Source organism: Macrotis lagotis, chromosome 2 (genome assembly GCF_037893015.1).
Source record: "Macrotis lagotis isolate mMagLag1 chromosome 2, bilby.v1.9.chrom.fasta, whole genome shotgun sequence".
Classification (NCBI taxonomy): Eukaryota; Metazoa; Chordata; class Mammalia; order Peramelemorphia; family Peramelidae; genus Macrotis; species Macrotis lagotis.
In genome coordinates, this window is record NC_133659.1 from 223,173,648 (window position 1) to 223,188,315 (window position 14,668).

The window sequence follows — 14,668 nt, forward strand, 5'->3', positions numbered from 1 at the left end:
GAAGTTAATCTATCAGTCTGCAATTATTTATTAAGAGCCTCCTAAGTGTCAGTTCTTCCCAAGGAGCTCACATTCTAAAGGGGGAGATAACAAGGACACAGGTAAGTAGAGGAAATGAGGTAGGGACTGAAACCTGTGATTCCATTGGAGGAAGAAACTTACTATACCAACCAATGCAGGCTGGCACTGTCTTGGTAAAATTCAGTCTTTAAGAGTTGCCCCAGGGCAGCAGCACTGGCCCTGGAGTCAGGAGTACCTGAGTTCAAATCCGGCCTCAGACACTTAATAATTACCTAGCTGTGTGGCCTTGGGCAAGCTACTTAACCCCATTGCCTTGCAAAAAACAAACAAACAAAAAAACCCTAAAAAAAAAGTTGTCCGGGGAACTAGGAGGGTAAGTGAATTGCTCAGGGTCACACAGCATATAAACATATATTCAGAATAAATATAATAAAGATATTGAAAATTAATATAGAGTCACTAAACAACAAATAGTTTGGGAGGGAGGGCATTAGAAGTTTAGGGAATGAGGAAAAACTTCAGGTGGAAGGTGATGTGTGAGCTTTGGCATAAGAAAAAAGATGGATTCTCTGAAATAAAGGTGAGGAAGGAGCACATTGGGTAAGTTCAGTTTACAAGATAAAAGTCCAAGATGATTGGCTCCATTTTATGGTTTTACGACTACATACAAATAAGCATTTTTTTTTTTGTTTGTTTTTGTAAGGCAATGGGGTTAAGTGACTTGCCCCATATCATACAGCTAGGTAATAATATTAAGTGTCTGAGTATTTGAGCTCAGGTCCTCCTGACTTCAGGGCCAGTGCTCTATCCACCTACCTGCCCAAATAAACATTTTTTTAAAAAGAATTTTGTGGGTAAAAACACACACAAGCTGTTCCCAAAATGCAGTTCTTGATTATTCACCTGTTTATTACTTTTAAATTCTAAACCAAGTAGATCTAACAAACATTAATTAAGTGCCTTCTCTGGGCAAAGCTAATTACTAAGTAATCTGTACTAGGTGCTAGGGATGTAAAGATAAAATGAAAAGAAGTCCCTGTTCTTACAATCTACTGATTGTTCAGCCCTAAATAATGCAATTGTTAGGACACTACTTATGTACTATATAGTTTAGACTTTTCATCACCTCTTGCTGGGGAGCCTCCTCTGCTTCCAGTGATCTCCTTCCTGATTTCCAGCTTCAAAAATAATCTTTCAACATGTCATTGCCTGCACCAAACACACACACACACACACACACACACACACACACACACACACACACAACACACATGGCTCTCTATTGCCTCTAGAATAAAATTCAAACATTTCACCCTGGCTTTAAAGGCCTCTTCCATCTGGGTCTACCTATCTTTTCCAGCTTTAATTCATGACACTACTCGTTACACATTTATGTTCCAGCCAGACTGGTCTACTAGCTGTTTCTTGAACTTGGCTTTATACCTAGCTGTAAATGTTCTTTCCTGTCTCCAACCACTTTGCATTTGTTCCTGTCTTGATAAACCCGATACTAAGCATAGTGCCTTGTATTAGTTATCTGTACTAGATATTAAACTAGGGTTTGATAAATATGTTGAATTGAGAAAAAAAGGTTACAAAGTGGCTAAAAATGAAACAAAGCCAAGATTTCAAGGGAGGAGGGGAGGACTATAATAATTTCTTGAGCAATAGTGAGCTGTTCCTCCTCTAATGCTTTGAAAATACTTCACTGGAATTTTCCTTTGCCCTTTTCACATACAAGCATGTTTTAGGATTAGTGATGTGTATGACATGACCCTGTCCATCTTCCTCCCATCTCTATCAATGTGGATTGGAGGTTGGAAGAGACACTAATCATAATGAGCTAGTAAGAGACAATAATACCCCAAGGTGGCAGCGCTGTGGTTTGTGGGAATGTGGAGGTAGAATTGACAAAAGTTGGCAGGTAACTGGATATGGGGAATAAGGTAAAGGACAAATTGAGAATATTTTTGAGATTGAAGAACTGGGTGGCTAGAGGATGTTGGTTCCCAGAAAGAAGTATGGATGTGGGAATAAATATAAGAGAATATAAGGGAAAGTCACATGAAGTCTGAGGGCAAAGCTCTGCCCATGCTCACACAACCCACTGGAACAAGAAATACTTTTATTGAAGGCTTTACTTTTCCTAAGACTACATTCCCTTTAAGGAGAATGGTTTGTCTGGAGCTAATTCTCAATTTTCATTTCTCTCTGTTTTTCCCTCCCTCAGATGCTTGAGTTCTCATACCACTTTAGCTTTCAGACAAATCCTCTTGAACATTGTGATTCTCATTTTGAGGAGGTATGAGTAGAGGAAGACTCATTTTAATACTGTACAACATGTATTCTTCAAAAAGAAAAAAAGCAGAAACTGTATGCTCTGAAGAATAAAGCTGGGCAACTGACTTGGCCTTCAAATGTATTGTCTGCTTCTGTTCTTCTAAAGCCATATATGAGTATTATACCTCTTGCCCCTTCCTGAAAATATATCTGTTAAGAATTATTTTACCTTTGCTGTTAATGGAACAAAAATTGACCATGGCATTGAAATAATTCTTGGGTATAAAAGGAGAAGTTATATATTAGAAATAATATCTTGAATTATAATTATGTCAGAAATTCAATGCATGGGACGCAGTTCCCAAGCCAGACCTCTGTCATTAAAATAGGTTTATATTCATTTAGCTCTCTAATTAGATTTATAAAATCCTTGGAAAATTTGGGTTGAAGGGAACAACTACAATAAAGCGTTCTCTATTTTTTTTTAAGAGAAAAAGATTTCATTTTGAACAGCAAAACAAGCTCTTGTATCTCAGTTCTGTGACTTAGGGATATGAGAAAATACTTGGTCATCTTAAAATAATTTATTTTATGCCAAATAAATTTTTTTCTTTCTGTATTCCTTCTTCTTCAAAAATAATTACCACTGATTTTTGCTTATGATGCCTGAATTTTTTTTAATCTATGTACAATGGGAACAGTGAATACCTGCCCTAGGTTGAAATGATATAGACCAGGAATTGCTTGTGAATGTTCTGATCTGACTATGTGCAACATGTAATAAGGAAGTAACCAGAAGGGTAATTAAATCTAAGGTCTTATGAGGGAGCAGCTTGATGGAGTCATACTAGGAAAGTTGCTTTATTAATGGGTCATACCCACGAAGCTCTACTTAAAGAGTCCAAGGCTTTCTATGATTGTATCCAATTGGATTGCCATTAGCATTGGGAAGAACCAGAAGTCAATCATTTTCATTCCTGTTTTTATTTTCTCTATTTTATGGGCTCAAATAATTTTCCATAAAATTTACTTTGGTGCTAAATCCTGTGGACAATGGGAAAATAGCGTTGTAAAGCTTCCGTCCTCTGGGGCATGTAGGGTTTGAAATTCCAACACAGAAAAAAAAAATCTGTGCCAGCTTAAGACTTAAAGACCTAAGAGGTCAGGGTTTCTTTGTTTTAGAATTTAATGTAGATTTGGAAACCTGAAGTTTGACTTAGAGTTATAAATGGTAGGGAAACAATAAACAACAAGACATAGGTTGTCTTTTTAAAAAACCTAAATTTTGCAAAGATTTTCATTTTTAATATCATCCTGCACAATTTTAGAGGAGGAGCTCAGATTCACTCTGGACACCCAAGGTCATTAGATTTCAAAGAACTTTATGATACCCACACATAATGATGACCTAGTTTGAAGGGACACAAGCTGAAGAAACAGACAATGTTGGATTAAAAAAAAAAACCAAGCATTTAACCAAACCTTGAACTGGCAACTTCCTATACATCCCTATTTCTTCCTGAATATATAACTCAACTTCCAAGAAATCTAATTTTTCATTCATGTCAATTATTAGTTAGGAATTTTAGAAAGGCAATTGGGTCCATAGATTTAAAATGCAAGACAAATTAATTACAAAATCCTTCATTAAAATAGCATCAGATGCTGAGCAAGATGAGCAGAACCAGAAGAACATTGTACACCCTAACAGTTACATGGGGGTGATGATCAACCTTGATGGACTTGCTCATTCCATTAGTTCAACAACCAGGGACAATTTTGGGCTGTCTGCATTGGAGAATACCATCTGTATCCAGAGAAATAATTATGGACTTTGAACAAAGACCAAAGACTATTACCTTCAAATTAGAAAAAAAAAAAACCCGTTATTTTATTATGTAATTTTACTATCTCAGACTTTATTTTTCTTTCTTAAGGATATGATTTCTCTGGTATCATCACATTCAACTGAGATCAATATATACAATGGAAAGAATGTAAAAACTAACAGAATGCCTTCTGTGGGGGGCGGGGGGAGGGAAGCAAGAATGGGGAGAAAAATTGTAAAACTCAAAATAAAATCTTTCTAAAAAAACATAAATAGCATCAGAGCTTCCAGGATTCAGTTTTACAAACATTTATTAAGTCTATTTGCTGTACACAGGGAACTGAATTAGTCAGAATTGGGAAGAAAATAAAGTTAAGGTAAGACAAGTTCCTTGGCTCACAGAATATGACATACAAAAATATTACAACAGAAAAATAGCATCAGAGAGGTACAAAATGCTTTTTGGGTTATAAAAGGAGATTGCTAAGGTCAAAAGTGAAATAAGTTCCTTATTATTATAAATAGAAGTTTTTCCTCCTGTAGAATATAAGTTCATGAAGGCAGAGGTTGTTTTAATTTTTATCTTTGTATCCTGGGTTGCTAATAGAATGAGAGAGACAAAGGCACTAAACAAATGTGTATAGAAATGAATCCTTGTCAATAAGCCTGGGAACTGTCATTTAAAAAAAAATCTCCCCCCTTCCCCCACATTAGAATTAATTATCTTCACAGTGAAATCTATGACATTTTTATTCTCAAACTTATCCAACATGAGTACTTTGGGTCAAATTCTTCAATTTTTCTTTTAAGTATGCAGATTGCTTGACCACCTCACACCCCTCTCTCCTGTTCCCAAAGTCTGAACAGAATCATGCATTAGATAAAGGGGAGAAATTTAAACCTAAGAAACTGTCATTTCATTTCATATTGCTCATTTGGGAATAATTTTTGACTATTTTCCTCCAGTTTCAGAAAAATGGTTGCAGAGGAGGAATACTTTGTTGATGAACTGAAAAACTTCAACAAAATTCAGCAACCTTTCAATTACTTAAGGAATATAAAATCTCCAACAATCACTGCTTTAGACAGTGACTCATTACCCAAACTTATCAGACACTCAAGAGATGATCCCATTCTGAATGTGCCATTCCATTGTACTTTGTGGAATCATCAGCCCCCACAATATTTGCAATGAAGTCCCAATAAGAAAAATGAGTGGGAGTTCTGGATTCTTAACTCACCTTTCTACTCTGGGCTTTCCAATATCACTAACTAAGGAATAGGATTTCAGCCCTGGATGAATGAATTTTTGGTTTTTCCTGACATAGATCATTGTTATCCTTTTAGAAAGTAAATTAAAGTAATTTTGCTTTAAGTTATCTGAAAGCAAACTCCTTAATGACTTCCTTGGTTGTTCTGACAAACCAACTGCCAAGTAGATCTTTATTGGTTCAGTTAAAGTTACGGTAGTAATATCCACTTCAAATAGAAACTCAGTGACTAAATTATACATAAGATTCCTGCAGGCTGCAATTGACTCAGAAAACTTCATAATAACATTATCTAAGTTTCATTGAATTTGCATTTATTTTGTTAAATATTTCCCAACTACATTTTAATATGGTTCTGTGGAGGAAGTGTCAAGCTGTGTGTATGACCTCTCTGACTTATAGGCAACTTGGCACAGTGGATAGAGAGAAGGTCTCAGAGTCATTAAAAACTAGGTTTTATGTCTTTTGATATTTACTGTCTGTGTGATCTCACACAAGTCACTTGCCCCTCTTTATGTTCTAGGTAATTCTCTAATACTTGAAGTTTCAGAGAAGGTGGTTTACTTGCATGGTGGAAAGGGTTCCCCTCATCTGGTAGTTTCCTATACCAGTGAAAGTATGGATAAGGAGGTGCTATTCAGGAGATATTTTTAGATTCCAGTTCTCAGTGGACCAGGTGCTCCTTGAACCTGAACACATGAGAACCTATCTATAACTTTCCCTCATTTTCAATTCTTGCTTTTGCTTTTCTATGTATATTTTATTGTGGGTTTACCCACCTTTAAAAATGGCACCATCAATTTCTTTTAGTATTTTTGTGGCTATCAATGAAGCACTCAGGCAGTTATTGGTTCTTCTTTTTTATGCAATAGGCCTACTTCCCTTTCTGATCGTGTCTGTGTGTGTGTGTGTGTGTGTGTGTGTGTGTGTGTGTGTGTGTGTTTGTATGCACAAGATACACATTATTTTAAGGCTACATTTTGAGTCTAAGGCTTCTCCACATGGTAGAATGTTATATTTTATTAAAATAGTCACAAAGATAAGAAAGTGCTATTTAGATAAGTAATTGCTTGTGTATTCCTGTTCTCCATTTTAAAATGAGTATTCATGTATAATTTTTTCATTTTTTTTGAAATTTTTCCCTTTAGAGATATCTTGAAAAATGAGTTGAGTCCCTTTAAAATTATGTTCCCTTCAGCAAAACTTTCTTCTGTATGCATTTGGTAAGGTTCAGTAACTCTTTCCAGCTTCATTTTTTCAAGTCCTGTTATCATTTATTTAAATGATACTGTATATATTTGAGTATCAGACTTCAAATATTGCTGATGAAAATACCATATACACCTGGAGATTTTTTCTACTTAAGATCAGTTTACCTCTGATTACTATTACTGATGTTCTCTCAGTTGTCTAGATCAGCTGTATGTCTTGCTAAACTGCATAGTACTTTACCTTCAATTAAAAAATAGGGAGGTGATATAATATCTTATTATCATAGCATAATAGAAAAAAGTGCCAGATGTAGATTCAACCGAGCTCAGTATGAATCTCAGTTCAGATATTTATTGGTTATTGATCATGGGCGAGACACTCATCTGTGAAACAGAGATAATAATATCAATACTTCCTCATAGAGTTGCAAGATTTGTGAATCCTGAAGAAAGTAATCAATCAACATTTATTAAGTGGCATTTTGTTCTAGCCAATATCCTAGGGTAACACAGAAAGAATAAAATAGTTCGTTCAAAAAGAGCTTCCATTCTAATGGAAGAGAGAATAAATACCTATATAAATATCTGTGGTATTAATATGAAGTAAATAAATACAAAATGTACTAGAAAGACTTCACTGAGAATATGGTGCTTGTTTGTTTTTGCAAGGCAATAGGATTAAGTGACTTGCCCACAGCTAGGTAATTAGGCTACATTTGAACTCAGGTTCTCCTGACTCTAGAGTCCATGCTTTATCCACTGTGCCATGTAACTGCCCTACTTAAGCTGTATCTTAAAAGTTGGAGAGGGACTCCAAGAGATTGTGGGAAGGAGAGCATGGCAGACATATGGGATGGTCAGTATGAAGGTAAGAAATACAAGATGGAGCACTGGATAATGAAGATAAGTGAGCAAATGAGAAGGTCATTTTGGCTGGATCTCAGATTAAGAGAGGAAGAGTAATATACAATGAAACTAGAAAGAACTGGGGACAGATTTTTAAGGGCTTGAACAACTAAAGAGAAGAGTTTATTTTTTAATCCTAGAGGTAATGATTTGAATTGATTGAATGAGGGAGTCAAACAGAATAAAAATTACCATGACAGCTGTGTGTAAGACAGACTAGAGTAGAGAGAGATATGAGATAGGGAGACCAATTACAAAGCTGGTGCAAAAAATCTAAGGGAGAGGTACTGAAGACCTGAACTAAAATGGTAGCTGTGGTGACTTGGGCAGAAATAGGGAAGAGGGATGTTTGAGGGCAGTGGGAATGTGATTCAGTTGTTTCATAATTTAAAATATCCAATAAGTAGTTGACTATTATAACTGAAGCACAAAGGAGAGAATGGGATTGGAAATGGGTGTGTATGTGTGTTTGTCTGTATGTATATTTGTGGGTCATCTGCACAGAGGTAATAATTAAACCCATGAAAACTGGGAATCCATGTTACTGAGAGTGTAAAGAGAGGTAGAAAGAGGAATTAGGATATAACCATAAGGGATATTCACAGTTACAGGGTATAATTGGATGAAGTGCAATAAAGGAGATCAAGAAGGAGCAGTAGGAGAAAAATTAGGAGACAAATGTCACAAAGACCCAGAGAGGATCCCTGGCAGGAGAGAGTGGTGTGATGTTAAATACAGCTGCTAGATCCAGGAGGATTGGGAAAAGGATAGAGGATTAGGATTGAGAAAAGATCATATTTAGAAATTCATATCTTTGAAGAAATCAATTTCAGTTGAGTGATAGGATCAAATGCTAGACTGAAAATGTCGAGAAGCAAATGAAAGGAGAGGAAACTAAGGCAGCAAGTATAAAAAGGTTTTTAGAGTTTAGATGAGAATGACAGATATAAGAGGAGGGAAGTAGGACTTGGAATGTTTGAAAGCAGTAGGGAAGGAACTGGGACACAGGGATAATTTGAAAATTTGAGAGGTGATTGAATATGCAATCTCTTGGAGAAAATGTGAGGGGATGGGTTTAGTGCACATGTTAGAGGGGTTGAGTTTAGCAGGGAGAAAGGCCACCTCTTTGTCAGAGCTGGAGGAGAAGGGGATAATGTCAGGGGATTTTGAATGGAGAAGGGGGGAAAAGAAGGAGCTCACCTCAAATGGCCTTAATTTTCTCAGTAAAGTAAGAGGCAAGGTCCAAGAGGAGGTTTGGAATAGCTTCTGTGGGAGGTGAGATGGAATCAGTTAGGAAGGAATATACAAATATGAAACACTAGACAAAGGATGAGTAATTAATATTTTGTTGAATTGCAATATTTTATAAATGTAATGTTTATAAATGAGCCTGTTCTCTAAACTGGTATTGTCCTTAACAAAAGAATAAGCTTTTGGTAGATGCCATAGTTTCTAGAATCTTTTTGTACTCCTCATTTAGTTGATTGTTTTTATACCAGTTAAAAGTTTCTAAGAAATGGTGATGGGCTTAATAATTACCTAGCTGTGTGGTCTTGGGCAAGCCACTTAACTTAACCCTGTTTGCCTTGCAAAAAAAAATGGTGATGGGGGGGGCTCTTTATCTTTACTTTTGTCTGTTTCTGACTGCCTGGAAAAAAGTAGTGGGCCTATCATAACAGAGGAGAGGAAAATAACAAGTCTAGGTAGTTTAATGGCAGAAATGGAGACGTACATTTTCAGACCTGGGCAAGGTAGGGACACAAGAGATGGAATTACCAATTCTAGTATCTATCTCTTTTTTTTTTGGATTTCTATGGTCACTCTTTCAGATACTGTAATCACCTTCTAGTTGGTTTCCCTGTCTCTTCCTTTTACAATCTTTCCTTCATGCCAAATCATTTTTAAAAAAAAGATTGATTTATATCTTTTGTTTTGGAATCATCTTCACCTTCAAATATGTCTCTTTGCACTTCCCTCCCCAGAAGGCTAATGCTTGTAACAAAGAATGAAAAGCAGGAAAAAGTGAGCAATATAGTTCCTCAGCTCTAAAGCAATCTTTCTAATACTGAAATCTTTTTTTTTTTTTTTTTACTAATTCAATGGTTTGTTGAATTAGAAAAATTCAGAGTTCATCAAACCATATATTTGGAGCTAAGAATTTGAACCAGAGGTCATTAAAAATTGAATCACTTTAGTAACTAAATCACCAAAATCAAAGAATTTCAGAACTTGGAGAACTTTGAGAATGTTCTATTTCTCTTACAGATGAAGAAAAGTTTGATTTAAAAATGCTTCTTCTTGCCTATAAGATAAAATACAAAGGACAGTTTAGTATTTCAGGTCTTGCATAATTTGATATATACCCTTTTAGATTAGTTTCATATTACTTCCCTTTAAACATTCCATATTCCAGCCAAGCTGTACTGCTGTACTACTAACTGCTTCCTGATCATGTCCTGTCCTCCTCTCTTACCTCCATGTTTTTGATACTAGCAAAGAATATCATGCCCCTCTATTTTGGCCTGCTCAAGTCAGGGGTCACCTCTTCTCTGAAAACTTCTTTGTTTCTTTCAGATAAAACTAATCTCTACCTTCTCAAATATTTTTATCACACTTGACTGGATTTTTCTTATGATCTTATTATATTATGGCAAGTGTAATACAGAAGTATAATGCAAACATGAACATAACACTATGCAAACTTCTATATAATAGTGTTCTCTTTCAAAGAATATTAAATTTGATATGATAATGACAAACTGACCTCTGTGTGTATTTTAAATGTTTTATTGACTTTTTTTCCTTTTCTTTTTTTGGGGGAGAAATCACTATCATTATCCACCAATTTCTTTCTTCCTAACTCACTCGCCCAAATTGAAGGTCTCCCTCATAACATGTAAGAATCATCAAGAATAATAAATTCACATTCTGACCAGGTCTGAAAATTTACTCCTCCATTTCTATGTCTAGAAAATCATTTCTATCATGAAGAAGGCAGCACGTTTTGCATCAGTCTTCATAATTGGGCATTGCATTAATTGTAATTATTAAAGCCATTAAAAGCTGTTTTCTTTAACATTGTAGTCATAAAAATTCCACTGGAATTACTCACTTCACTCTAAATCAGTTCATCAGATTTCCCTAGCTTTCTCTGAAAACTAATGAAATAAGTGTGATAACATACTATACATTTTATACGATTTGACCAGTCTTTAATTAATAGACACTCACTTTGTATTGAGTTCTTTTCTATCACAGAAAAGATAGTTATGCATTTTTTTGTATACTTGGATCTTTTCCCTCTATCATTGACCTCTAAGTGAATATCCTTTGTAGTGGTACTGAGGGATCAGAATTCAGTGATATTTCTCAATATAGTTCCAAATTTCTTTCCTGAATTATTGGATAAACTCATTGCTCAAGCAATCCTTTCAACAACTATGATTTTATTTTTCTAACATTTTTATCAATCTAATGGATCTGAGATGGAATATCAGAGTTATTTTAATTTTCATCCCTAATTCTATTAGTGATTGGTGGTACTTTAAAAATAAGGTTGTTAAAAGCCTGACATTTCTTATTTAGAAAATTGGCTATTTTAAAATTCTTTTTTTTGGGGGGGGTGTTTTATTTTTGCAAGGCAATGGGGTTAAGTGACTTGCCCAAGGTCATACAGCTAGGAAATTCTTTTTTCCCCCCGGTTTTTACAAGGCAATGGAGTTAAGTGGCTTGTCCAGGGCCACACACCTTGGTAATTATTAAGCGTCTGAGGCCAGATTTGAACTCAGGTACTCCTGACTCCAGGGCTGGTGTTCTATCCACTGTGCCACCTAGCTGCCCCTAAAATTCTTTTAAAAATAAAATTTAAGAATTAAAAACTATCCATTTTCTCTCCCTTGCATCTCCTTCCCCCTCTTCTCCACTGGAAAGATTAAAAAGAAAAACAAAACCCTTATAACATATATGTGTGTGTATATATATCTATATCTATCTATATATATATAGATAGATAGATAGATAGAAAGATAGATATAGACAGTCAAGCAAAATAAATTCAATGTCCTAGCAAAGTGCAAGTGAAAAAAACTGTCCAAAAATGTGATTCTCAATCTGAAAATTCAGTCCACCACCTCCTAGTTGATAAATGGGTAGTATCTCTCCAGAGACTGGTTCTCTGTAATTATGGTTAATCACTGCATGGACCAGAGTTTTTAAAGCAGTTGTTGTTCTTATATACGTAGATAAATAGACCTAACATTTGAGGCTTTTAGCCAAGAAATCTGATGCAGAGATTTTATAACTAGTTAACTGTTTCCTTTCTAACTGCATTGATTTTGTGTATAAAACCTTTTCGATTTTATGTTATCAAAACTGGTCCATTTCATCTACAATTATCTGTTGATTAACTCTTTCTACATTCATAGCTTTGAAAAGTATCTACCTATCTTCTGTAATTTATTTATGATATGTGTTTTTATTTTTAGGTCATGGACTTATTTTCTCCAATCCATTCTTCAACACTGCTGCCAAAAATCATCTTCTAGATTATTATCAGCACAGAACTGATGGTCTCATTCTCTTACCTAAAAATCTTGAAAGTCTGCCTAATTTCTAGTAAATAGAACTTCAAAATTTTTAACACTGCTACAAAAAGTCTCTCCAAAATTTTAGGTTCCAGCCTACTCTGGGAGCCTATTCTCATATCATATATATATATATCACTTCATACTCTGTATTATCTAGCCAAATTGAACCACTTGCCATTCAGTACATATGTCACCAATATCACCTAGACAATTAGGGATCAAGAAGAACTGAGTTTGATACCTGGCTTGGATACTTTATTAGTTATGTGACTTTGAGCAAACCTGGGGATAATAATAGCCCCTGTTTTGTAGAGCTGTTGTGAGTACTAAATGTGATATTAAAGATATGCTTTATAAATTTTAAAACATATGTATTTACTATTGTATTATTATAACATTACTATATTATATTAATATTATATACTCCATACTTTTCCTCACTATGCCTTCACTAATATTGTTCTCTATCTCTGGGATGGACCTTCCTCTATCTCTATCTGCTGAAATTGTACTTATCCTTGCTAGATCAATTCTAATACCATATGATTTCATGAAGACTTTTACTTTTCTGATAACCACAGTTAGAAAAGCCTTCTCACTTCAAAAATTGCCCAACAAACTGTTTATATCCTTTATATATGCTTATGTTCTAGTTTATGAGCCAGTGTGGCCAAAAACAGTAGATATATGGATGTTCTTGGTCTAGTATGAGACTTGGGTTAAAATCATGTCTCTGAGACCTTTCCTTCTACTTTAAAACTCCTAACCCTATTCTTTGTTTTAACTGTTACCTCCAATCCTTCCTTCTACTTCTCTAATTCTTTCCTAGGCAATCTTCCTCTTAATAACTGCACATTCCTTCCTCCCCTAATTCTACCACTTGGTGAATCAGTTATACCCTATACAATTCTCTGTGATTAAATCCCTTCCTCCTTGTCCTTTCAGAGATTATACTTTGCCAAACCTCAACCTTGGATTATTCCTACTCGTAAGCATGTGTTACTGAATGGAGCTGAACAAAGTCTCAAAAACCATGCATACTGGCTCCAGCACAAATGTATATTACATAATCTCAAATGATCATCCTTGGAGCAAGGCAATCCTTTTGTACTTCTGGAATCAGTTCATTCTTTCACTCTTCCTAGAGAAATTCTAAACTTTTTCATTCCTCCTCAAGAGAATCAGGGTGCCTACTTCTGCCACCTTTCCAGGTAAGGACCTTACTTCAAATTTCACCTACAAAACTGAGGTTATTCCCCAAGAGTTCTTTAAATAACAGGTCTGACTTCAGGGCTTCTCCTACTTCCAGGAACAAATATAAAATCCTGTTTGGCATTTAAAACCATCCACAACTTTGCCCCTTCCTATTTTCTTGCTTAACTATGCTTACCTTTTCTTCCCAAGCTTTCTTGTTTTTCACACAAAGCTGGGATATTCTCTCTTACTTCCATCTATGGCTTCAAGACTTAGTTCAAAGTCTACCTTTGTTAGAGGAAGCCTATCCTGCTCATCTTTTCTCTCCTACCATTTTCCCTTTAGGATTACATTCTAGTTACTCTGCATAAGTCTCATATGTAAATAATTGTGGGTATGTTGTCTTCTCCAGAGCTGCTTGAAGGTAGGGATGGAGTTTTTAATCCCTCTTAGTAATCCCAGGATTTAGCATAGTATCTGGCTCATAGTAATAGAGATTTGTTAACAATTAAAAATATTGGCTCTGTGATCCTTAACTTTCCAATGTCACCAGAAAACTCTTTTAAGACTCACATGATAAATGTCACTCATCAAGCATTTTTGCAAAATTAGTCCCTGTCCTCAAGGACTCAGAGGGAGACAAACATGAAATCACATACAAGATATATAGAAAAGGGATGGAAAGTATTCTCAGAGAGTATGACACTAACAAGAAGTGGGGGAGAGGACTATGAAAGGTACCTTGCAGAAGATTAGAAAAGCTTAGTTTTGAAGGAAATAGGGGAGAAATCATGGATATATAAAAAAGTGAAAGAGAGCAGAGCATTTCCAGTCTGAGAGACAGTTGGTGCAGAAGAATCATAAGTTGTTCATAGTGCTTGGGTATGAAGAAGGCAATCAAATATACTTAAAATGTAAAGTTAGGTTTATAAAAAGTTTTAAATGCTCACAAGTCTTAGAGAATTTTCTTTCGATCGTGGAGTCAACTGAGACACACTGAAGTTTACTGATCATGGAGGCTTCCCAAAGTCTAACACTTTGGGAAACTCAGTGGATACATTGCAGCAGTGGATACATTGATGTAGAGTGGTGAGCAACTTTAGCACTCATCTAGCCAATAGGTGATAAGGTCTGAACTAAAGTAATTGCTATGAGAATTAAAGAGAAGGGATATAGCTATTAAATACAAAGAAAGTAATGACAAAACTTTGGCAAAAGCAGAGATATATGGAGTGAGAATAAGTGAGGAGACAGGAGAATGGTGAAGCAGTGTTCCTGGGAGACTGGGGAGATGATCAGTAATATGGAAACTTAGAACAAAAAGGTATGAATTCTGTTCAGCAGGCAGAATCTGGATTGGTAGGGGGAACC

At 35.5% G+C, this 14,668-nt stretch overlaps 1 protein-coding gene across 8 annotated transcripts in view; it reads right to left on the reverse strand.

The window, feature by feature from the left end:
- Positions 1 to 14,668, reverse strand: part of RPTOR (regulatory associated protein of MTOR complex 1) — a 552,432-nt gene that overhangs the window by 95,762 nt on the left and 442,002 nt on the right. For 4 of the 8 annotated variants that reach the window (XM_074224960.1, XM_074224956.1, XM_074224957.1 and 1 more), the window contains one exon: positions 8,718 to 8,783. The exons of the other annotated variants lie outside the window; for them this stretch is intronic. In XM_074224960.1, coding sequence (XP_074081061.1) covers positions 8,718 to 8,783 — 66 coding nt within the window. The remainder of the gene's footprint in view (positions 1 to 8,717; positions 8,784 to 14,668) is intronic. 8 annotated transcript variants of the gene reach the window in all.